Source organism: Heliangelus exortis, chromosome 7 (genome assembly GCF_036169615.1).
Source record: "Heliangelus exortis chromosome 7, bHelExo1.hap1, whole genome shotgun sequence".
In the NCBI taxonomy this organism is placed as follows: domain Eukaryota; kingdom Metazoa; phylum Chordata; class Aves; order Apodiformes; family Trochilidae; genus Heliangelus; species Heliangelus exortis.
The window spans coordinates 2,329,859-2,355,104 of NC_092428.1; the positions used below are offsets into that span (position 1 = coordinate 2,329,859).

The 25,246-nt window shown below is 44.5% G+C and overlaps 2 protein-coding genes and 1 long non-coding RNA gene across 5 annotated transcripts in view; 1 reads left to right on the forward strand and 2 right to left on the reverse strand.

Annotated features, from left to right (window-relative positions):
* DUSP29 (dual specificity phosphatase 29) overlaps positions 1–9,126 on the reverse strand; it is a 41,727-nt gene extending 32,601 nt beyond the window's left edge. For all 3 annotated transcript variants that reach the window (XM_071748246.1, XM_071748245.1, XM_071748244.1), the window contains exon 1: positions 9,011–9,126. The gene's annotated coding sequence lies outside the window, so the exon portion shown is untranslated. The remainder of the gene's footprint in view (positions 1–9,010) is intronic.
* DUSP13B (dual specificity phosphatase 13B) lies at positions 3,115–23,640 on the reverse strand. Its single transcript, XM_071748247.1, has 4 exons — positions 23,118–23,640; positions 9,876–10,070; positions 9,011–9,231; positions 3,115–3,472 (listed from the first exon to the last, which is right to left on the reverse strand). The coding sequence occupies exons 2-4, from the start codon at positions 10,067–10,069 to the stop codon at positions 3,267–3,269; spliced, it is 621 nt and encodes a 206-aa protein (XP_071604348.1). The 5' UTR covers position 10,070; positions 23,118–23,640; the 3' UTR covers positions 3,115–3,266.
* On the forward strand, positions 10,480–17,632 carry LOC139798122 (uncharacterized). Its single transcript, XR_011726737.1, has 3 exons — positions 10,480–10,604; positions 11,677–11,854; positions 17,562–17,632. It is a non-coding gene; the product is annotated as an uncharacterized lncRNA (long non-coding RNA).
* Positions 23,641–25,246: the final 1,606 nt, after the last annotated feature.

Below are 25,246 nucleotides of genomic sequence, written 5' to 3' on the forward strand. Positions count from 1 at the left end.
AATAGTACACTGCAAAGAGCAAATTGTTTGACTTTATTAAATTGCAGCCTCCTGCAACAGATCAAGGGTCTAGTTTCTAAGCAAAATAATTGTAGCCTAAAGAAAACTTAACTGTTGAAAGCCTCACAGGCCCTAGATTCCTGTTTGACTTGGCTTCAGGAGCTCCACAGACTCTTTGAACCTTAGACTTACGAAGTAAATTTGCAAAGCACAAGCTGGTTTTGAAGCCCCTCTCCACGGTAACACATAGCTCAGCCTTGTTATCAGGAAAACACAAGAAAAAAAAAAACTACCAGGAGGAGGATAATGTCTTGACAACAAGACTTAACAGTGCTTTGCAGTTCTGGAGAGACTGGCAGGAGCTGGGCATTTTCTCTTTTTTTTTTTTTTTTTTTTTTTTTTTTTTTTTTTTTTTTTTTTTTTTTTTGTGAGAGAAGGGCAAAAGCTGTGAATTAAGAAGGTCCCATAGAAGGCACATCCTTGCTGCAATTCTGATGCAAGCTGTGCAAGGAGGGATGAATTAATGCAGCTGCAAGAAAAAGGCTGACCCTGTTGCCATGAGGTGTGTACCTGGGCAATATCCTGGCTGGCATTTCTTTCCATGGGAAACCTGTCCTTGGCATCATTTCCTTCCATGCAACTTGTTGAAAAATTCTATCCTCTCTTCTGCTGGCTCCTTGCAGAGCAGATTTATGGTTCTACTTTTCTTTCACAAATAAAACCCTCAGTGCAAATCCAAAGGATAAATAACATGGTGCAGACATGCCCACAGCAATATTCTCTGTATTTATCATTGTGGAAAGCCTGGGAGGAAAAACTGGTGAAGGCAAGATATCTTATGTGAGAAAACTCTTCTTGTGCTTTGGTGCCAGTTCTGGAGGCTGGAGAGTAATCCTGCTGTGTTTTCCCAAACATCCTGCTGCAGCTCAGGCAATCTCCAGGTGCCATGCCTGTGGGACCACCCCCAATATTGTTTTAATTTTGTCTTCATTTCAACTGTAATTTTGAGAGTCTTTTGCTTAGGGCAATAAGCCACCTCCGTGTGTAACATGTGGGTGAGAGATTAAGATGGCTTAATTGTCATCAGCTCCTGAGCCTGCACCAGTGCCCCTGCCAGGCCACCTTGGAGACACTTGCACAGAGGGATAGAAATGGTGGCCTCAGGTACTGTCATCTGCTGGGTGGAGGAATGAGAAGTAGTTGGGGGGACCTGCCTCCTGCTGTCTAAACTTCAAGGCAATGAAATGCATTGGAACCAGATCTGGTTCTTCTCAAAAGGGAATTTATTTTTTTTTTTTTTTTTCATCCTAGGGTTGAACAGCAACTTTATTGTCTTTGGGGGGTGTGTATTTGTGACCACTTTTCCCTTCATGGGTTGGTTGTTTCCCAGGTTCAAGAGGAAGATTCCACTACACACCTGTACCAGGGACATCCAGCCAGCAGTCCTATTGTGCCAGTGTCCTGGCTTTCCTAGTGGGCTGCAGCTCCAGCCTGACTTACTGCTCCCAGCTGCTGGTCACACGTGGCATGGGAATCTGTGGCTGCCCTTGGCCAGCTGAAACAGCCCCACAGTGGCCAAAAGGCCTCAGCTGGGGTAAATTTAGGCTCAGTCACTCTGGAAAGTTGTGGACTTTAAATTCAGCCCTGGCTTGGTGCAGGCTAAGTTAGAGGGACTTGGAGGGAGTGGTTAGTAAGGCAGCTGAAAAGTCTACTCTCAAAAGTCTACTCAGCATGGTCTGCAATCAAAAAGGGTCCCCAGACAGAGCGAGGTGAAGGAGACCCAAGTGTCAGGAGTGCTTCAGCTGCCACGCTCACTGAAATCGAATCTCCTTGCTGTGGCAGCCAGTAAGAGGCCTGTGAAAGCTGTAATTTCACTGATTTTTCCATCATTAGCTGTGATTTCCCCCCCGGCCACTTACTCCAGTCTCAAAGGATGGTACCCTTTCTGGAGGGAAGACCCATCTCTGTGTTTTCCTTGCTATGTTTTTAAAAGTGGAAACACCACCTGAATTTCTCTATGGGCTCTGCGGGGAAATCACATTTCAGTACTGCATTATGAGAAATGCATAAGTGGAAGTGTGCTATGCTCAGTTAATTTTTTTTTTTTTTTTACTGTGTGGAGGCAAAAGAAACTCCAGTTCAGAATGAGTGCATGCTTCTCTCTTTCTATTCAACATCCATAGTGCTATAAATACAAACTGCAGGGTTACTTTCAGAACTGCAAGCCTTTAAGACCTCTCAAGGGAAAACATCACACCAAATTAATCTGCCGTCAAGTGGAAATTCTATATTGTTTGCATTTGCCAATGTTCTGTATGTGGCTGTAATTGCACTGAAGCAAAGATCTGCTTTGAGTTCTTCACGAGATTAAATGTGGCCAATTGGGCGTAAAAGAGTAATCGAAATGCAGAGCTGCTGCTTTGGATTTGTTAGAGGCATTGCTCATTTTTGCTCTGACACGATGACACTGGGCTTTGGCTTTCTGTTAAAACAGGGAAATTTGGGGAATGCGATTTGGAGCATTGTGGGGGTTTCAAGCCAAGAGGGAGGAGGTTTCTGGCTGGCACTGCTGCTGCACTGCAGTGCACCAGAAAGCAGCATGCCCTGAGTGTGCCCCTTTGCTTTCTGCGTGCCAGGGGACACCTTCCTGCCCTCCCACCAGCAGGGAGGCTGTCGATAGCCATGCCCCAGGGTGCAGTGTCTGGCTGGGAACTCCCACTGTCTGCTCCTGAGCATTTAGTGGTCTTTTTAGGTTCTCAGCATTAACCATAGATTTGAAGCTTGTGAAGGTCCCACCAAGAGCCTCTGTGGCTTGGATCCTGACTGGTGTCACCATGTCAGACTAAAGGAGAGTGTCAGCTTGCAAAACCTGAAGTCCTGTTCTGTGCCAGCTGGATGTGAAATGTTAAAGATTTGCTTGAAAACCTCATGCTTTCTTTTTCTTTTACTAGTTTAGCCATTTTCCCTCTTGCCATATAAATGCAATTATGAGCAAGTAAAAAGCCTTTTTTTCCAAGTTGACTGTGCTGCCTTTCAGTTCTGCACAAAAACCCAACTGCTCCCCATGCCCTGCCCAACAGGCAGTTAAACAAACAGGCCCAGGTGGGCAAAACCTGCCAGTTTGAATCCTTTATTTCATTTGCTTTCCAATTAGTGGGCTTATCCAAAAAATATGAAATTCCAACCGGCTTGCTCAGCCGTTTCCCAAGGAGTTTCTCAGGGCAGGTACTGAGCAGTCTGGTGCCAGGACACACGTCCCCTTGGCACTAACAGGCTTCTCTTTTCCCCCTTCCCAACTGGAGGTCCAAGTCCTGAAGCTGCTTGAGGAAGCCAGAGTTGGGGCAGATCCCTCTGTGTGAGCGCACAGTCTGAATGGCATCAGCGAGGGACATCTCTTCACAGATCATTAAGAAAGCCAGGACAAGAGTTGCAGAGCGACTGATCCCCATGGCACAGTGAACTAGGACTTTGCCTGGAAAAAGGGAGAGAGAGGTGCAATCATGCCAAGAAGCCAAAATGATGGGGCTTATCGTGCTGGAGCAGAGATGGAAGTGATGCTGGGGCTGAAGCAAGTAGGTTTGTAATGGCTGGGGACAGAAAATCCATCATTGTATCCTAGGATCCACAACTGCTTTTTTGGAATTAGCTGTCTTCAGCTTAGCTCTTAGCCCTCCTGCCCAGCCTCCCATCCAGGGTGTCCCTGCTTTCTCATGTGTAGTTTTGGGAGTGATGTTCTTGCTTCAAGCCTTCATGCTCAAAGACCATGCTCTGGGGAGCAGCCTTGAAAGGTTGTTTACTGACAAAGGGCCTGGAAACTTGGGGGTTCAAATGTGCAGTGCTCAGGAGTGCTTGCTGCTGTTACAAGAATGCTCCTGGTTTTCCATGGGATCTTTTTTCTTCTTTGCTTAGGGCTGTAATGCTTTCTGAGGGTGCTGACTGCTGCCTACACCTTGCTGGAAGTGTGTGAGAAGATGGGTGTTGCCATTTAGAACAGCTCCTGGTTGTATATGCCATTTGCACCAGCTTATTTAGGTTTTCAGACTTCTGTAGCCTGCCTTGTATATCTCTAGTCACTGTCGTTCCCTCATGCCTTTACATTTTAAATTTTGTAGGCTGTCACATTTTGTGTCTCTGGTTTACTAATTGTACAGCTGTAGAAAATGCAATTTAGCAACAACACGACTTATACACAGAAAAAAGATGGAAATCAGTAAAACCAATCCCATGCTGCTTTTTTACCTCTGGAGATGGAATAAAGTATCTCAGGTGCTGCTTTGCTGTAAAATGTAAAGGATGGTAAAGAGAACAGACAGCTTTTGGGGGACAAGTTCCTTGTTTTGTTTGTGCTTAAAGCATCTTAATTCTCCATTTCCAGGGAGCAAGACAAAAATATCCTTGTTGGATGATGAGACTAGATCCAACCCCAAACCTCAGCCTGATTGCCTCCATCTCCCTAGGTGTTAATTCTGGGTACTTTGTGCCCAGCTAATCTTAAATCCCATTTTGTTTGTGACAGAGTATTTATTTAGCAACCATTCCAGTTCTGACTAATGCTGATGGCATAGCCACATGCTTGGCGAGCACCAGCATGTGTTGTAAAAACCTGCTCTGGCCAGCAGGGTGAGAGAAGTGTTGAATTCCACGATGTGTGTGACACAGCCACCTTTGATTATCCTGGCATGAGAAATCTGAGCCCAGCCCTAAAGATAGACTTGGCTTCAGAAGAAATAAAGGGACAAATATAGTCTCCAAGGAAGCAGTGAAAACAGCTCTGGTGACAGCAGATTTAGATGGGGCATCCAAACCTTTGGGGGTAGAAAGAAAGGAAGAGGTTTTTCCAACATAACATTAGTTTTGCAGAATTAGAAAATCAAGTGGTTTCTATTTGGTTTTGTGGGTTTTTTGTTTTTTTTGTTTTGTTTTGTTTTTTGGGTTTTTTTTTGTTTGTTTGTTTGTTTTGGTTTTTTTTTGTTTCTTTTCCTGTTCAGATAAAGATTCACAGAAATTGCCATTATTCAAGTTAAATGACACCTGTCTGTCAATTCCATTAGCTCTATGGGGATCCATGGAAGTCAAGTCCTACTTTTTATAGGAATATGGAGAAATTTTATGCACCCCTGCTATAAAAGGTAATGCTTATTTTTCAATGTGCTGCAGAACTGTTAGCCTTCATGTGAACCCTGTGGGGTGTGTATGCTGTATTACCTTCCCCAGAGGAGGCACTTCAGACCCAACTCGCCCAGGTCTGAGATTTTTCAGAGGACTGTAAAGGATTTGTGAGCACGATTTGTCTTTGGAAAATACTGCAATTAAGGGCCAAGTCTGAAAGGCCTTTGGAAAATCCATGCTTCAGTAGTTTGCTATTAAATATTGCCTGATGTGTTTTTGTTGGGAGCACAGAAATCAGACCAAATTCCAGGCTCTTGCTTGTACAGACTGGCTCTCCACCATTTCATATCTAACTCAGTGCCTGAGAGGAGGAGGTGGCAAGTAAGAAAACACTGAATTTTCTTCCCTGCTTTCCTGGCTTATCTGCACTTCAAGAGAGTCCTAGATCAGCAACCAGTTTTAGAAGGTGTCTCAGCAAAAACCTGGAGAAGCCCCAGCTATTGACATTGGACTTGTTCTGTATGGCTCTCTAATAGACTTCATTCCCATGAAGCTGCAGGTGCTCTCTCTCTTTCACATGTGCAGTATCTATTCCACTTTTTTAGCCTTTGTTTCCCCACACACAGAGGTTTTCTATAAACTCTGGTACACTGACAATGAAACACCTGTTTGTTGCAGCTTAATCAGTCATGTGAAATGATTTCCTTAACATAAAATTGCTCTAATGAAAGCAGATTTGAATTTGCTGTGTGATTATTGGTAGGAAACAAATTGAATGTTAAAACTTCAGTCAGGAAACAAAAGCTGTGTTGTGATTTGGTCCTGTTTACAGGCTCCAGCCCTCCTCTCTCTAGAGCTGTAAATGGGTTAAGTGACACTGAACCCACCAGCAACATTTGACCAGTGCCCCAAGCATGTCTGCACCAGGAGGGATGACTGGGAGGTTGTCACCAGCTCTTTTGTCCCACAGAACCCATGCCACCAGCAGGCACCTCCAGCTCTCCCTTCTCTTCCTTCCTTTGTTTCAATATGCAGTGTAAAGAGAAGTGGAAAGGATCCAACATTAGGGCCCCGTGTTGCAACCTTCTCTTTGAGCGTGTAACAGGATCTCTTAGGAATAATGGGATTAACTGAGGAGAAGTGGGGGCACTTAGCTTCTGGCATGATTATTAAATCTTGCAATCCTTATTTGAAATGTTGCACCGCACATCACAAGCTACTTTTTGCAGAAGCAGACAATGACTGTCATCTGGCTGGGATTTGTGCAGAACAATGACACTTGGATTGTAACAATGGATTATGGATATTGTATCTAGCTCATGCCTGCTGTAACTCTCCTGACATCAAAGGGTTTGCACTAGGGATAAAGTTTACACATCCGACTTTGTTGGACAAATTCAAGTTGGGAAATTCAATCTTGTTGAACAAATCAGTAATTAAAACACATAATGTCTTATTGTCCTTTTGCTACTCATCATTAACATGAGCTGAATGTCCTGAACTAGCCTCTGCTTTTCTTGCAGGATGGATTCAATTTGTCTTAAGACCAGGCTCCAGAGCTGTCACCCAGAATGAACACCCCAGCTGTCCTACCTCCATTGCATCCAGCAAAATTATGTTGCTCACCAGGAGGAGAGCTCAGCTTGGCTAGTGGGTCCCAGGGCTTCTTCCCCCTCCACTGTGGTTTTCTCATCTCCTGTTATGTTTTAGCCACCATCCTGTAGCCAGGTGCAGAATCAATTGTCTATTTAGTGATTAATCAAGTGTTTCTTGCCACAGCTGAAAGCAGCAAGAAGCCTACAGAGAGCTTCAAATGGTGGTGTGTCCCTTCTTCCCATGCCTCCTGGAACAGGTAAGGGCTGGAAGTGGGAGGTCAGACTGATGTATGTAATGCACCTATAGCAGAGTCAAGAGAGGGGACATTTTCCTCCTAGTTGAGCTTCTTTCATAACCACCACCAGGCAAGAAGGTAGGAGAAGGGAGCCTAGCTTTGCTCCAGTGAAGGGGAAGAAGGGAAATGCCTCAGAGATGGTCTGTCATTTCAGGAAGTTAATGGTTAATTTTAACTTGCCTGCTTTAAACATGTCTGGAGGTTGCTAGAAGGAGAATCGTCCTATTTGGGAATCTTTCTGTCTGCATGATGTTAATTTAATGGTTTTCATAGCATAGTTTCATCTGTTCTCTCAAGTACTCTTTCCCTCCCTCTTGTGCTGGACTTTACCAAACCCTGCTGATTTACACTGGGGTTTAGCTGCACTCTAGAAAAATACAAATTGCAAAGGGGAAAGACTGATATTCAAGGTGTTGCCCCTTGAGCAGGAGCTCGAGGGAGAAGGCCAGAATTTCCCTGACACCATGTTTTTCCTTGCAGAGAAAGGGGCAGATTGTGTGGAATGTTATTATCTGGAATAAATCTCTCCACCCTGTTTTCTGAACTTCTGGTGCTGAAAGCATCACAATTTTTCTTAAAGCATTTTGGGAGTAACAGTCCTTACTTAATTCTAGTGAGTATTTCATTAATTGTTTTAAATATGTTTGTACCTCATAGAGTCTTACCTTTGGCTTTCCTAGGTGAAAAAAGTATAACTTAATTCCATTAAAAAAAAATAAATGTTGAATTTGCTTGTAATAGTTAAACAGCAGACTTCTCAATCAGACAGAAGTACATCATTACATCCTGAATTTAATATGAACAGGCCTCTTGTCGCCTGGTATAATTTTTTGTTCAGCATGACTGCTTATAATAAATGCTGGGGTTTTTTTCCTCTTCTAAATGATGTGAGCAACAATCCCCTCCCTGTCTCATCCCTGCATAGGTCATGGGTATTTAGCTGCTAAATTTCTGTACCTCAGGAAATTATTCTTCCAGAACATCTTGTTTATATATTTTCTAAACTGTTGCACTTTCCTTAAAATGATGAATGTCAGCAGCAGCTGGACTGTATATGATTGAATTTCACCTTGTCTCCATTCCCAGACCCTGCTTCCATATGGAGTTCAGTAAAGCAATATTGAAAAGCATGGGAGTAGAGATAAATAAGCACCCTAGACAAGATGAGTTCATTGTGTTTGCCTTGAGCCTTAACTTGTTCTGCATTCATGACATTCAGTATTTGGGCATGCACCTTGCAGAGCACTGGTTTTGTTTGCTTCTGTGACCACCACAATTCATCTGTTGTTACCTATTTTTTGTCACTTGGTTTGGAACTTCTTTTGGTTTTGAACACACTCATTAAAAGATTTTTGGATCTCAGCCTTTCTCTGGAGCAGCACCAGCACTGACTTCAATAGCAAATTCTGTAATAGAAATGGGGGCAGATCCAAAATACCCAAATATGCTTGTGAGTTTGAAATCCAAATGCAGCCCTCAGTTGCATAAAGGTAAATATTTTCTAACAGGGTGGATCAGGCTCTCCAAACAATGCTGAGACTACCCCAGGTATGTTATTTGCAGTTTCTGTGTCTCCCTTTCCTAGCTTGTCAAGAGGTGGCTCCAATCTACTACCTGCATGTGATGAAGCTGGGTAGTTAGTGTTTTAGGACCTTGATTGATATGGAAACTCAACATGATGCAAGTGAAACAGCTGGCTGAGTGTCTGGCTGTTCTCTTAATAACTTGCTCAGTTTGGAGTGGGCATCTGTACAGTTTTGTGGCATGGTAGAGACTTGATTTTGTGAAGGTTTGTCCTTCACAGGCAAGATCCCCCACTGGCCCAGACCTCTGGCACTGCACTGGTGTTTAGTGGCACGTGTTTAGTGAGAGCAGGATTTTGTGGGTTATCTTCCTATCTCTCTGTACCCACAGCTGCAAGTGGATGATTTATGCTAAATACTGTTTGGTAACTTTTCCTACTTGCCTTCTATGCAGAAGATATGCAACATGTACAGAAGGTCCACTTACCTCTTGGGGAATTCAGTGCTGCTCTTATGTATCTAGCAACTGGGTAGAAGTAAACGCTGAGGTCAAAGTTTGGGTTGTCCTCTGCTTCTACTCCATAGTACTCCACTGGGAGGTCCTGGTAGAACTTGGTGCCCGTGTCAATGCGGAATCTCCCAGCAGCAGCATTCACCACGTGGGAGATTCCCATTCGGCTCAGCTGTGCCTTGTCACGAGCAATGTACCTGGAAAAGGGACAGTGAGTCAAGTTGTATTCACCTGCTGCATTACCCTGTGCAGCTGATGCAGTTAAAACCATGTGAAGATGTAGTAGCTGTTTTCTGATGGGTTGAGCAGGTCTAAAGTGGCCATCAAAATGCTTCAAGACAGAAGCGATTCGTTAAGAAACTGACTTTTACATTTCCTGCTTTTTTTTTTTTTTCTCTCAAATATCAAAGTTTAGGTGGTTCTTCTCAAGTGACAAAAAATAAAAAGGTGGTGGTGGTGTTATCTCTGCACAAGCCAAGATTTTTCTGATTTGCTTGCTCACCAAGTCACCTCTTCTGAGCATCCATCAGCTCAGGGGACTGATGCCATCTGGCAATGTGAGAAGATGAGGTTGCTCCCATTTTACCCAGCTCTGGCACGACTGCCTGCAGTACCAACACCCTGTCCCCACCAGGCTCTTGCAGGAGGAAAAATCTAGAAGGGGCAGTATTCTTTTCAGACACTTGTGATGCCTTTTCTGTGCTTACAGCACCCTCTGCACCGTTCAGCCTTAGATTTACTGTGAGGGCTCCCCAGATCACTGCCTGTCTCTCATTTGTAAATAAAGAGCAGAACATTTGGAGGGAAAAGTAAACACCCTCAACCCTTCCCTCTCTCTTACAGGTCTCCAATGTAGAGGTTTGGCCAGACTTCATCCACGTGCCCCATGGGGGGGGGGATCCTTGTCCAGAGCAGGCGCCGCAGCTCCTCCAGGGAGGGTGTCCCAGCGCTCCCTTGGCTGCCAGGTCCCAGGCTGGGGCCACTTCTGATCTCGGGGCGCAGCAAGTCCCTGCTGCACAAGGAGTCCCAGGACATCCTGAAAAGGGGAGGGCAGACATTCACCACCAAGCAGAGGTATTTCTGAGCTTGCCTTCTCCTTTCTCTCACCCTCCCTCACCCCCTCACAAAGCTTGTGGCTGCAGCAGTAAGCATTTTGGGGCAGGTATTGGCTTTTTGGTGTGTGTTTATATGCTTATCACAGCAAAGGCTGTGATTGAAGGTGGGAATACTGTTGAAGTCTAAACTATGGCAGTCCAGTGGCTCAGACAGTCCCACTTTGTGGTTCAGACAATGATTTCAAAACCAGTGCTTCTAAAATAAATTTTACATTAATACAGAAAATTGGTAGTGAAAACTTTTGCAAACTACCAGGCTCGGGGCCTCAATAAGCTTATTTTGACCTGACTACTCAACCTTTCTTTCTAGGTATGTTAAATAGTTGACTATAGCTTTGTTATTCTAGGAAGTGAGAAAGTTCAAACTACTAGAATTCCAGACACCATTATTACACAGTGAAGCAGTGCAGTCCTGGATACACCAACAAGAGAGTTCTGCTGTTGAATGGAAAAAGGTAAGGCTAGAGAAAATGTACTCTGTGAGTGTAGCTACTCAGTGGGTTACTCATTTGGTATGCTGAGCTCTAACCATGTCTTTCTTATTTATAACCAAGACTTTCTTATTTTATACTTTATCTGATATGTCTTTTAGAATTTGCTCAACAAATGAGCATGAATAGAATTGGTTTGCAAAATCAAACTCACTAGTGAGCTCTTAAGTGTCAGTTTCAACAGAGAAAACTGTTTAAGGAGTATTTTGGTGCTTTCCAGTGGTACTTATCAGCCATACTTTTTCTCATGACAGATGTCCATGGTAGGGGGAAAAAAAAAAAAAAAAGTCTTTATGAGAAAGTTATGGTGATTCCAGCTCATATGAGTATTAATATATTTGTTTTAACAGGATGTTTCATTTGCATTCCTCTCTTCCATTCCCCCTTCCAAGATCTGTCCCATTTCTAATTTGGAAGCAAGTACTGCAGTTGCAAGGAGAAACACTTTTTTAGGCATCAGTTTATCTCTGGAATTACTCTGTTCCCATGTGGTATGTTTCTTTTGAAACAGTGGTTCCTTGTATTAGCTACAGATTGGAACTGGTGGGAGCATTTTTTTTTTTTTTTTTTTTAAGAAGGGAATAGAAAATCTATTTTTACCAGAGTTGTGCTTTAAGCAAATATTTATAATATACATATTTTTGATGGTCTAAAAATTAGTTGAGACTCTGCACTACAAAGATATTAGGAAGTCTGGCACAAGCATCTGTCTAGGACATGGGTGAAGTTGTATTCAGTGAGCCAAAGTCTTGATCTGGCACTGCCTATCCAATGTCTTTTGTGTGGATGATTAGAGGGATGGTTTGGGGTGGAATAGCCCATGAGAGCAAGCCTGAAATCTTCCATCTTTCTGCTGCACATCTTTGTCTTTTTCAAATAAGTTGTATTATTGTTCAAGCTCCTTCAGTGACAGTTTCTTTCCAAACACTAACCATGGTGAAAGGTTTTTCTGGTTTCCCATCAAGATTCTTTCACTAGCCTGAAGTTCACATTTTGGCCTAATATTATTTAAAAATATTTGGTTTTGAATGCACAGAGAGTGTGAAGACTACCCTGCTTTGGGATCTCTTTGCACCTTTATAACATTGACTAAAAGCCACCCCTCTGCCATGCACTTCTGGTGATTTGCTGCCCAGCTGCCAAGAGGGGCCCTCTGTTACTACACTGCATCACCTTCTGCCACCTTCACAGCCAGCTTTGTCCTCTTGAATACAGTAAGTTTTCACCCAGTGATGATATTTCCAGGATGGTGTTTTATTGTTTGTATTACAAAGAGTTCCACTGTGGAATGTGCTCCCCTCCCAAATGTGTGTATCTCCTCCAGTGTCAGCTTTTACTGTGAAAACAAAAGCAGATGTTCTTGCCCATTTTTAGATGGCTTTATGCAAGAGGAGGCATGGAGGAATTCCCATACTGGAATGGGTATCTCCCATCAATATTGATGGCTTCTTTGACACTGGCCATCCCAGTGCCCACTGGGCCAGATCTGCCCAGCTCCTAATGGTGCTCTCAGACACCAGACTCCCATGCAAGAGATGTGCAGCAGAAATAGGACCTGCATTTCCTGTGTCCTGACCACAGGGCCATCTGCCAGCTCATTAAATACTTTCAAGAATAACAGCCTCCTCCAGTCCTTCCCACCTCATAATACCTGTAGCAAATGTTCCTTTTTTTTTTTTTTTTTTTTTTTTTTTAAATGCATCTCATTCCTTGCAGTGTGGCTAATGACTACTCTAGGGCACTTCTTGCTCCCTATAAAGTTGCTTTCAACTGGTTTGGTTTTATTTCTTATTTAGTACTGCCTGTTAGCCCTTCCTTTTGCCCTCTTCACTGTATGAATACTTTGTTTCATATTGCCTAGCAGCAACTACCTCACCCACCCCTTTTAGGAACTGTGATTTCCAAGTCCATAACTGTGACAGCTGGGTGGGTAACTGAAGTTCAGCACACCTTAGGAAATGTGCTCCTTCAGAATTTTTTTTTTTTTTTAAGTTGCCTTTCTAGAAGGGACCATAATGGCACTGGCTTGGCAGAAGAAGGTGCTGTGTCTTAGGTGGATTTCCAAAGTTGTGGAACAATGGTCTTTATAAGATGGATGTGCTCCTTCAGAATTATCCTTAAGTAACTTCAGAATTATCCTAAGATAATATCTAAGATGACTGACAGTTGGACTTGACCATAGGGGGCCTTTCCAACCTCAATGATTCTTTAACTTTCAGCTTGTGCTCATGTTGATCTCGTGCTGTAGCTAAGGAATTTGCTCCTGTTGAAACAGACATGAACTGTTAACACTGTGCACAAAACTTACTCCATCTGCATTCTGGTCACATATTTTCAACTGGCAAAAAGCATCGGTTCATGTAGACTCAATGCCCAATAAAAAGGAAGGACTGGGGTTCAAATTTCAAATGTGAAATAATTGGAACTAACAGGCTGTGAATGATTCAAAAGCAGAGAAGTCTCCGTAGGACTATTCAACTAATATTCTGAATAATGAATGCACTGAATAAAAATAATAGCTTCACAAAGAAAATTTACAGACAGGAAAACAAGGCAATTTTTTTCTGAATAAATGACTGCTCAATTCTAACGTCAGTTGAACATTTTAACTCACTAAATTTATACATGCAAGTGTCATTTACTGAAATGCACATAGTTAAAAAAAACAATGCTATGATTAAATTTTTGTCTGATGCTTTATAAGAGCATGAATAGATTAAAACAAACTAGTGTGAAAGGAAAATGATGATATATAATAATGTGGTTGTTCTTCATTTAAAAATATGTTTTTAATGATTCTCAGCTCAATTCCCCTATACTCACTTTTTTGTAGTGGATCTGTTCCTGTGATGTGTGTTGTGTGAATGAACAGTACAATTTTAAAGTGCCAGTTTCTGAATGATATTCATATGAAACATTCCTGATCTTTGCCCTGCTGGAGTTGTATTGCAGTAATTATTCAGTCTTGTAGGAGAAATTTTACCATTACATTTAAATTAATTTTGAATTGGCTTGAACTACAACTGTAATTGTATCTGAGCTGTGTAATAGAATTTCCTTAATTATGACTAGCAGGAGAACTGCAATCAGAGAGCAGAAGGTCATTCTGATGGTCTGGAGTGACCTGGTGTATGACACCAGCCATATGTGTCACCACTCCATGCTTTTATCTGTAGCCACCTTGGCTGCAGTTGGGCCATGAGTAGTGTTCAAGTTGATTGTTCAATTGTATGTGGACAGGAACTTATTGAGTTGTTACTTACTGTAAGTTCCCAGAAAGAAAGGAAAGTGGTCCTGGGAGAGGTCCCAGGGAGTAATCCCAGTGACTGCACAAACTGAGGATGCTTTGGTGGATTTTTAAGTTAATTCAGTGACTACAACTTTAAGATAATCAGTGCTGTGCTGAGGAGAAGCTTTTAGAGACAAGCCTCCTTGGAAACATGTGCCACCTTTTATCCAGCACTGTAGAATGTAATTAACTAAGAACAAACTCAAAAGTCAGTGTAATTTGACATGTTGGTGTTACATTGCTATGAAATCAAGCTGATAGGAGAGTGTGAAGGCTGAGATGGGGGACACAGAACCCCACGGTGTGTTGCAGAGGAAAGTCAGGGGGATAAAACAGTTCTTGTGTCAGATATTTAGTAAAAAGCCTTTACAGCCTCTGCTTTTCCTTGTGTTTTCCAGTGCCAAGTGATGTAGTGAGTGTTTTCATCATCCCAGGTGCTGTATTGGCTTTTGTGTGGGGGTCAAGTGTAGCAATTTTCCTCTGTCTTTAGGAAGAATATTTCTGAATTTTTAAATTCTTAGAACAAAGTGCTCTACATCCTGTTTTTTCTTAAGCTGGTGTGTGCTGTAACCTTGTCATCTCGGTGAAGAGAGACTGACTGCACTTTAAATAGACTGATTTGTGGTGGTAAAAGACCAAGCTGAAGCCCAGGGCTTGGCCAAAGTAGGTCATGTCAAGTTCATGCCTTTCATGTATTTGAAAGCCATAAAGGTTTCTCAGAGAGCCTATCCCTTGGAAGGATTGCTCCAAGATAACATATGGTTGAGAGAGAGGGTTTTGTGTTGCTCCATCTCCACACAAATGACAAGTATTACTGTCATCATTCTTTCTTCCTTGGTGTTTAACCCGATAGTCTCTCTGGAGCCATAATTTATCAATTGTGAGGAGCTCTGTGGGACAGAGAGGGTATGAATCAAACGCAGCGATGACTGAGGTAGGGCTGGCTGGACTTGAAAGCTGAGATTGAGGCAGTTTCCAGGGAGGCATGAGGTATTCGAGTTGCCAACTGTTTGTAAGAAAATCTCTCCAGCAGCTGGAGGATGTAATCTGAACAGCACATCCAAATATAGTAGAGGCTTCCAGACCCCCACCTTCAACCCAGCTATACATTTAGGGTAAGGCTCCCACTAGGTGTGACTTGGCAAAATCCAGTCTTGAGGTGGACTTGCTCTCAACAGACCACTCAGAGCCTGTGTTGAGGAGCAGACTAAATTGGAAAAGGAAAACACCTGATTGGGCTTTTTTTCCCCCTCAGTTTTATGCTGTTGCCCAATTTTCTGTGCTAGGTGGAGACAGATGGTGACACCTCCCCTCTCTCCAAGTAGAACTTTCCTCTGTGGGACATGTAGGGAGCTTAGCAGCAACATTTCTGATGCAAAGCACTACTCAAATGTAAGGAAGAAATTAATCAGCCCATCCTGGTTCTCAAATATACTGAATCTACCACAGCTTCCACTGACATTATGGGTTGCCAGGCCTCAGAAGCCTCAAAAATGTCTAATTTTTTTGCATAGCAAGTCTGTGGGCCAGTCAGCAGGGCTCAGACCTGATGATCTGGACTGTCTGAGGATGTACATCAGCATGCAGGCCCCGAGACAGGGTGGCCCTGACTTTGTCTGTAACTTTAGTGTAAAATATTCTCTTGTCATCAGCTGGTTAGTACACTTGTAGTTACCCCAACCACGTGTGTGGTTCCTGGCAGTGGCTCCAGAGAAGCAGCCATCCTTTCGTCTGCAACAATATTGCATCAAATGTGCAAACCCTGGCCACCTGCTGATTTTTGCTAATTTTTCCGGGTCTTGCATATATGTTTATTTTATTCTTTAGCCCCAGAAAGTCATCTCTGTAGAGATATTGCCCACGCTTTGGCTTTGACTGGGAAAAAGACAAGTGAAAAATATGGGCAGCTAAATGGATTTACCCTTGCCCATCCATTCCTCATGGAATGCAAAACCAAGGGCTTGCATTTTTTGTAATGTAAATGGGATCTTTACCATGTTTCTGAATCAGAACAGACATTAGGCAGAGGTGGTCACATGGAGTTTGCTTTACAGAAACCATGGCTGATAGCACCACCAGGACTGCAGAGATGAGAGGAGATAGCTCATCCACTTCAAGCTTTTCAGTGGCTTCTTCACCACTGAAGCTTGGTTACATTTTGTTGCTGAATTGGACCTTTTATTTACTAGTTCCAAATTTTACACACCATTTTAATAGCGTGCATTGTAACTATTTAAAGCTGTGCACTAAACAGGCACAGACACTGTTAACAATCTGCATGTTAACAATATATATTTTTGGTAACCACTTGTTATAGCATCAGCTATTAAGAATTTATTACTAGTGCAGTTGTAGGTGGTACTTTACAGTCATTTAATTACAGCCATCCAGCAGTTGTTATATAAATATGCATCGAGAGCAAGCACCCCAATGTAAGGTGACCTGAAAGGCTTTAACCTGCCAAAAGCAGAGTTCAGGCCCTCAGGTGGCAATGATGTCATTGGCATATGCAGGGAAACACAAACATTTAAAGCTCTGCAGGGAGCTGTGTTCCTCCCCATGCTTAGGTGTTCATGAAGTCATCAGCTGGAGCAAGAGCTCGCTGTAGAGCTCTAAGGACCTGAACTTGGCTCTTGGCAAGCAAGCAAAGGAAACATGGTTCCCCTCCAGGCCTAGTCCCAGCAAAGATGCAGAACTTTTGGCTGGGAGTAGAAAAGTTCAGCTCCAAAACTGGGCCCTCTGGAGCTCCTTGGTTCTCCTGTCCTCTCAGCTGCCAACTGCATCCTTACACCCATTAGCCTAACCTGATCTGCTAATCAGACACACTGCACATGACCCCAGGACAATGGTCCCACAATGCATCTACCACATCTCCATGCTACTTGTCACTGAAGCAGTGTGCTCCTATTTCCAAGTCCCCTGTGCTCCCTGCCACACCAGGCCTCCTAGATCAAAACATCATTGCTACTGTCTTCTGCAATGGATTTCAACCATCAGACTGGAGTGGTGATCAGTTCTGACTGTCTGTAACTTTTTCCTCCAGTCAGCACTGATATTTTGTCCTCCCTCTAGAGAAAACAGAAATCCCCATCTAGAGTACTGGAGCTCTTGGATGTGCTGCATTCATGAGACACTCTTGCTATCCTTATACTCCCACTTGAAGACTGTGCACAAAGGTTGTTCCATTTCAGTTATCTGTATTGCCTCCAACACTTATTTGTTCTGACCAGAACCCCAGTTTTAATGCAGTCCCTTAGGTCAGTGTCCCGTGTCCCCACCAGAGTTTAGCAGGCCACATCTGAAGGTGAATGAGGCTGCTTGTAACAATTAATTCATATACCAGTGTCCTTCAGCCTGGCACTGGAAACCTCAGGCTTTAGAATACAAAGAATCACATTGCAAACGAATGGTTTCTGCCCCGAGGGCTTAACCGAAATGATGACACAGAGGCAAAGCCCTCCTCCCCTGTGACTAGCTCTGGTATGTTGTTCTATCTTAAAAACAATATATTGGCTTTTTTTTTTTTTTTTTTTTTTTTTTTTTTCGGGTTCTGACAGCTTCACTGCTCTTTGTTCTTGTCCTGTGGTCTCTACCAGCACCATGAAAATATCTCTCTGCCACCCACTTTACAGGAGGCAGCAGCCACGTCTCCCAGCACTGGCATAGCAGGAGGGTGGAGTAACCTGCTGGAAAGGAAGATGGGAAGCAGCAGGAGGTAGGCAGCTGCTGTTCCTTTGTGTTTCTTGATCTCTGAAATGCATTTTCTGGTTGTTATCACAGTAAGCCTGTGAGAGACACTGCTGTACCCACCGCACAGGTGGAGGTGGCCAAGTTAAGTTGGCTGATTTTTCTACACCTCCCCACAAGTCTGAGCTGGGAGGCAGTTCAGAGGCAGAGTGCTGCCAAACGCTAGTAGTGACAGATGAACCTGGGTGTCAAGAGTAACCCCTGGGTTTAATTTGGGTCAAAAGCTGTGCCCACCTCTGCTGAGTCAAAGGCAGCTTATGTTATGAGGTGAAAGTCGTGGTCAAGTTTGGACTTCCATGCTGGGGAATAAGGTTTCCTAGGAATGCTTTGGTGCTCAAAATAGACTTCAGAACATGCAGAATCAAACCAAGGACACACAAAGCCTGTATCATTGTGCTGTGCTCCTGACACCCTTCTTTCAGTGCTTGCAAAGTCATTCTTTAAAGACACCCTAAAAAAAAAAAATAGCACAACACCTTATTAAATGCAGTGATATTATGGCTTTGTCTTTCTGATTGTGTCTTCACCTTTCTTTCTCTCATCCCAGTCTCTCTGACCTGAGACTTTCTAGCAATGTGATAACTATGTCAGGACTCAAGAGGTTTGGAAGGCTGGTTCCAGTAGCCTGTATTTCTCACCAGTATCTTCTGGCAGAAAGATAAACCACAAGGCTGATAGCAAGCTTCTGTTACCCAGCTCTCTGGCTACAGAACTGGGAAGGATAAACACCTCCTTAAGCACTGCAAGATAGAAATAGAACAAGAGAAAGTAATGGAAATCCTCTCCTAATGCAATTGCTAGAAGCAATCCAGCTGTTTTGGTTTATTCCCACCATGAGAACTACAGTCAGTCCTAGTGCAAGCTTGGCCACCTGTCAAATCTGGTTTGTGAACTAAAGCTTCTCAGAATTTGACACACTCTTGTCTTGGAGCACACGCTGGTGTGATCGATACAGACTGCTCCTATAGCAGTGACACAACACGTATGCTGCCCATGCAGTCCCAGATGCCCCCATAAATCATGAAAATACTGGCTAGTTCTAATCAGGACCTTTGGGGTATAACGTAATATACTATTTGAGAACTTCAAACAATAAATCAAGTTACTACAGAGGTCAGACTGAGACTGAACAGAGTTGAGAGTTGCTTGCTGATGTGTGTGTAGTGTAAGAGATGCAATGGAAGGTGATGAAATCCCAAGTCAGCTAAGCAAATTGCTTTCTTCTCATTGTAAAATCTCACTACTATGTCTGCTGAAGGGCAAAAAAAAATAAAATAGGAACTCACCATATTCTGTAGCATAGCTGATTTGAGCTCTAGAATTTCCCAGCAGTTATTTTAGCTCTTGGGATTACAGGTATTTCTAATAATTTGTCCTTTAGGTTAACTCTTACCATATTTCCAAAACAAACTAGCAGTTAAAACTGTGTGCCTCCTAATGTCATAGATCACCTGGTACAAAAAAGAACAGAGCACATGTGCTTCTAGAGGATAGAAACCGATTAGCAACTAGCAAAAAAATAATCCAGGTCCAATTAGAAGGAGCTGCTCTGACTGCACTGTGTTAGTCTTGCCTACAGCTTTGTGAAGGGGAGGTTGCTTTGCAGTCCCCAGGTGGTGGGAACCAGTAGCAGCCTGCATAAATCCAAATAATCCTTGGCTTCTCTTTGATAAAGAAAAGGTTGAGTCCCATCCATGGTTTTTAAGTGTTATCTGAGGAGAACATGGCACGGGGTATGGCCAGTCTCCATGGCCAACACATAGTTTGGCTACCATAAGTGTGGTGATTCTCAACCAACTCCCTCAGGCTGTATTTGTGATTATCTTTTGCTTCTTACTATATATTTAGTAAAGAAATACCTAGTAGCTGTTTCTTGCCTCACCTCAGGGTAAGGACCCTTTGTGGTAGAAGATCCTGCTCCACATGTACATTGCAGATGCTAAAGCTCAGTGACTCTCAGAAGTGCTGTTAGATTCCCTTTGCTTGCCCTTGAACTTCTTCCTCAAACCTAAGTTTGGCTTCAACTGGGAGACTGGTGGAGCTGCAGGGAAGGCTGTCAGAGGCTCCCACTGTGGTTGCCTCCCTCCAGTCGTGCATCTCAGAAAAGGGCTTTGCTCTAATCCTGTGAAAGCTGCTGTTACACTGAGTACAGGCATTGCTGGGGGGGATGTGTGAGTCGTACTAACTCTTGGGGTTCATGCTCGTGGCTCTTGAGCTGAAACGTCTGGAGAGCAGTGCCAGGAACTGATCTCAGACGGTATCTCCGGTAATGCAAACCAGTAATCCAGAAAGTCACCATGAAACAGTGAACAAAGCCTCTGTGAGACACTGGCAGTAAATAAAAGAGCTAGCAAAATCCAGGGCAGTAAATAACTGGTAGTGAACAGGGGGGAATTTGGCCTGCTCGAATCATGCACCAACACTTCCAGACTGGGTGCATGCAGGGGCAAGGTGGATTAATATTGTGGTTTATTTGCAATTAGGCCAAAAGAAAGTTTGAACTTCTTTTGAGCCTGGTGGAGAAATAGTTGAAACAGATGGAGTTACAATAATCACTGTCACTGGAGGTGCAGCACAGCTTGGTGCAGGGACTAATGAAGATTTGTTGGTCAACAACAATCTCCCAACCTGCTTGACGTGCTCTCCACTTAATTTGCTTTGCTATTGCAGTAAATTTGGAGCCCCCCAGGTCAGACTCAGCTTTTGTGGCTCTTGTAGTCTCTGCAGTGTCAGCAGGAAGCACAAACCAAAGACTTAAAGCCTGGACTCAAGCAATGTGTATTTCTCTTAATGAAACCCAAAGCCAGGTGAAACTTTTGGGAGAGAGGAAACAGGATATGGAGTCCCTTTGGGGGACGGGAGGGTGTTCATAACACTCAGAAACTTGGCCCGCTTTTCTGGCCTCCTCCCTCTCTACTCCACAACGGGCTTGTAGCATTTTCAGACAAACTTGGATCCATCATATGGTGTGAGAGAACCTGCTGGGAAATTTGGTGATTCCTGCACTCCAGGGCAGAGGAAATGTGTGTTTCTGCTTTGTGTTTTTAGGAAAGTGGGAAGATGAAATTCAAAGTAAAACGCAACAGATGGGAATCTCACAGGGACAGACACTGGGAAATGTTTAGACAAGTTTTGTCCCCAGTCCTTGAGCTGAGGATTTAGCAACTAAACCATAGAGAGGCTTGAGAAAGACAATGAAATGCATTTTGGCTTCAAATACACTTCCTCCAGAATCCAATGAGAGTTGTGCACGTGAATCTGAAGGCAGAATTTAGCCAGCAGTATGGGGAATAGATGTAATGTGAGAAACTCTCATGCTATATTATTATAGTCTGAATTGTTTCCATCATTTTGGGTTAAGTAATTCCCCACTATCCATCTCTAAAGTGCAAACAGTACAGCCTTGATGTGCCCCAGGGAAAGGAAGCAAACCAGCCTTTGAATCTTTACCCAACCTCACTGCTCATATTTTGCTTTCAGTGAATAACTGTTCAAATCCTTTAATATTTCATTCCCATAAAAATATATTTACCAAGGGTTTTTGTGGCAGCAGTGAGGCTGTGTTTATTATTTTAGGAACACCACACGACTGACTTTAGAGAAAAGACAAGGCAGGAGAAGAGAGTGCTGCAAATCTATCTGAGAACAGCATGTTTTCCACCTGTTGAGGCAGCAACCACAATAACAGATGCACATAATAATTACCTGTACCTCAAAGGCAGCACCAAGCCCTGCACCTTCTGCTCCCCACCTAGCAGGCAGCTTGATAACAGAATTACAAAAGAGGAGCACTGAGAGAGTACAGTAGGAAGTGCTTTGTGAAGAATAAAAGAGCAGCTTTTATTAAAGAGAAACTGGAAGATGAGAAGGAAAGATCTGAGGCACCATGATGCTGAAAGAAGAGTAGGGCTAAGGAACTCCAGGAGCCTGACTTATTTCAGAGTGGTGGTCAGGTTTATGCTAATACCTTTTCCAAGGTCTACTCTTACTATCAGCTGCAATTTTGGCTGAAAAACGGGTGCCTCACACCCCTAATGGAGGCCCCTCTTTCCCAGAGATGGATGGCCCTGCAGTGGCAAGAGGGTACCTGTAGGGTAAGGACCTCATCTCAGCTCTCACTCATGATGAGTGACCATGACTACGTGCCCAGGACCTCATTCCTCTTCCCTTTTCTGCTCCCTGGCTCTGGGAATGTGCTGGAGCTCTGCTGCCCTTTTGTTACCAAGTGCCCCAGAGCACGTGGTGTAAAGAGAAGGGCTGGGAACAGTATGGGCAGTAGGGATGCAGAGCAAGTGGAACATCTTTGGTCTTTCCTGCTCCAGCACTGAGACTTGTGAGGCTCTTTCCTCCCACCACCTTCCTCTGACTATCAAGAGGGAAGAGGTGACACTAGGTGAGAACTCCCAGAGCCCAGGCCATATGAGCTCTGGAGGGCTTTGTACTGTGGCAGTTCCCTACTTGCAGAAAGGAACAGATCCTTCCTAGCAGGGATTTGATAGGGAAGGGAATGCTTTCAGCCCCGATTTAATCTTGACAGAAGCAGATGATGAGAAGACTGTGTGCTGAGTTGGAGTTTTCCTTTGAATTCCTACAGTGTTGAAGGCAGTACTAAAAATAGGCACAGTATTCTTTTTACCCTGGTACAATTCTGTCTCCAGCTCCCCATATAGACAGCAAGTCTGCTGGTAGGTATTTAGCAGGAATTAATTGAACCCAGTCTTCTCTTTCTTTGCCCTTCTACTCCAAGCATCTCGATGGCTTCCACATCCACACAAACATATTTCCTCAATAAAAATGTTCTGGGGAAGGCTGCTGATATTAAAAATTCCCGTTTCTGTCTGAAAATGCTATCCTAATTATAAACAATCTGTTGAAGCCCCAAACTATAAAGAGTTAGTATTAAAACTTAAAAAAAAAAAAGAGCAAAAAAGAAATCCCCCTATCCCCTTTCAAACTTTTTTTTTCTTTTTCTATTCCCTCCCCCCCACAGGTTTTGTTTTTGAACCACATAGCATTTTATTCATAGTCTGTTTCACATTTTCTCTAGTGTAACTCACTGGCTAGTTTTTCCCTTCCCAAGAGTGACTCTTGTGAACATCAGCTGTGAAGAAGGAAACCCAGAAACAGTGTTTCATGGCTATTACCTTAAAGACAGATCTGTGAGAAATTTAAATACAAGTTGAACAAGTATTAAAACAAAAAAAGAAAACCACCACCCCCTTAAATTTAAGCATCTTGCTCAGTGAGAGCTCTTCAGCCTGGGAATCCAGCTGGAAAGCAAACTAGAATTTCACCAATATTAAACAGCAGAGACTATAATCTGGCCTAGCCCTGCAGTTGTCTTGCTGCTTGTGGAGCTGGCTGTGGTTAAATTCATGCTGCTTGGTGCATGTATTTGAGTTCACAGGGGTTGGTTTGTAAACAAGCTTAAAAGTACTTGCCTGGTAGTGGAAGCTCCGGTGCTGCGGTGTCTTGGATTACCTTTGTCGGACTGGTAGTGCCACTTGGGTCCTTCCTAATGCTTGGCTTGCACGGTGTTTTATTATTTTTTTTTTTTTTTTTTAGCCTCTCTGCCTTCAGCTTATTCAAAGTCTATTTTTGATAGTGTTAATTATAAACCAGGATCCCCAGCCCTCTTTGGCCCAGCCTGAGGGAGGCAAGTGGCGGGCAGGCGGGTGGCAGCCGCGGGAGGCTGAGGTGAGGCGGCTGAGGTGAGGAGGTTAATGGCGGCGGGGTGCAGCGAGATGGCTGCTGCTCATCCTTATTAGGGGTAACCCGGGCCCTGGCAGTGCTGGGGGGCAGGACTGGGATTTGTAAGGTTGGGAATAGCGGTGGGGTGGCTGAGGGGTACACCCCATACCACCCGGGCTTTTCCCCTCATACCTCACAGGCTTTCCCCCTCACAGCCCCCAGGCTTTCCCCCTCAACACCCTCCTGGGCTTTTCCCCCTCATACCTCCCAGGCTTTCTGCCTCAAATCCCCCGAGCTTTCCTCCTCATACCTCACAGGCTTTCCCCCTCATACCCCCCCCCCGGGGTATAACACCTCATACCCCCCTCATACATCTGGGGCTTTCCCCCTCCTACCTCCTGGGCTTTTCCCCCTCATACTTCCCGGGCTTTTTCCCTCATACCTCCCGGGCTTTCCCTCTCATATTTCCCTCATACCTCCCAAGCTTTTTCCCTCATACCTGCCGGGCTTTCCCTCTCATACTCCTCATACCTCCCGGGCTTTTCCCCCTCATATCCCCCAGGCTTTTCCCCTCATACCCCCCTCATACATCCGGGGCTTTTCCCCTCACACTTCCCGGGCTTTTTCCCCTCATACCCCCCTCATACATCCAGGGCTTTCCCCCTCATCCCCGGGCGTTTCACCCCGCACCTTTTGGCGGGGCAGCTGACGGGATGCCCCAGATGGGAGCAGTTCGAGGGTGTCTGGGCTCACCCCCAGCGTGTGGGGTGACACTTGGAGGGGGGGGGTGTGTGTCTGTGCCTCACCCCACCCGTCTGCCCCACGGCCACCTTGGGGTCACTCCTGACAGGATTCCTGTCAGGGGCCGTCGAGCCCTGCCCTGCGCTGGGGGCTGCGGGATTTTGCCTGGGCGGGGCGGGCTGCGAACCCAGGGCAGCTTCCTATCCCAAACACAGCACCTTCGCCATTCCCGGGGGGGTCTGACCCGCATTCGGAACAAAAGGCGCCGGTACCGGGTTGAGGCGAAGGGACGAACCTACCGCCCTCCCCCTAGCCCGGTGGCGGGTGGTGCCGGCCGGACCCCTCCCGCCCTTCGCCGGTGGTGCCGGCCGGGCCGACAGCGCCCCCTGGCGGCTGCGGGCGGTGAGGCGGCGGGGTCCGTGAGGGGGGCGCGGGGACTTTTTTGGGGGGGAAACGGCGCGTTTTGTGTCACAGCGTGCAGTCCGCGGGCGGTTCTGTGGAGATTCCGCTCGTTTATAATTGTTTTTTTACCCCGTCGGGTCAAGCAGCGTTTTAAAATCGCGGGAAGTTTTTAGATAAGCTGGCGTGGCGGATGCTCCCCCGTATTTTCAGTTTTGTGGCCCAAAATTTACCTCAGGGCTGCCACTGGGAAAGGTGAGGAGTGTTTTCCCGCAGGTGGGATGCATTAAGGAGATGCGGTTCGTGTGCTTGGGTCTGGGGCATCTCTGTAGTCAGCTCCCTGTTTGTCTTCCCTCCTCCTTCTCTGGGTTGTAATCAGTTTGTTAGTTAATTAGTATGCTAATTAAAATGCTGGGACATGCATATTTAAATTCTGATTTGGGTCTACAGCAGATTTGGGTCTTTTCAAGCTGTCTCTTGCTTAGTGGCTGGGGTTTTGACCTTGCAGAGCAGTCTTGGAGCTCATGAGGTTTTCTTATGTAGACATCAAAGAGTCTCCAACTCTGCTTTTTCTCCTGCTCAGAGGTGTCCAACCCAAGGGGTTTCTCCAGAGTGAATCCCTTTGAGATGAACACTGCTTTTTCTCCTGCTCAGAGGTGTCCAACCCAAGGGGTTTCTCCAAAGTGAAACCCTTTGAGATGTTCTCCCTGTGAGGGTCAGGTCCTCAGTGCCAAATTCT

What these genes read in the sequence shown, in the direction of transcription:
- DUSP13B (XM_071748247.1), bottom strand. Translation starts at nt 10,069, where the DNA reads ATGTCCTGGGACTCCTTGTGCAGCAGGGACTTGCTGCGCCCCGAGATC. An exon ending in AACCTCTACATTGGAGACCT is followed by an intron (nt 9,232 to 9,875) that starts GTAAGAGAGAGG and finishes TCCCTTTTCCAG; the next exon opens with GTACATTGCTCGTGACAAGG. An exon ending in AGCACTGAATTCCCCAAGAG is followed by an intron (nt 3,473 to 9,010) that starts GTAAGTGGACCT and finishes CCCTTTTTCCAG; the next exon opens with GCAAAGTCCTAGTTCACTGT.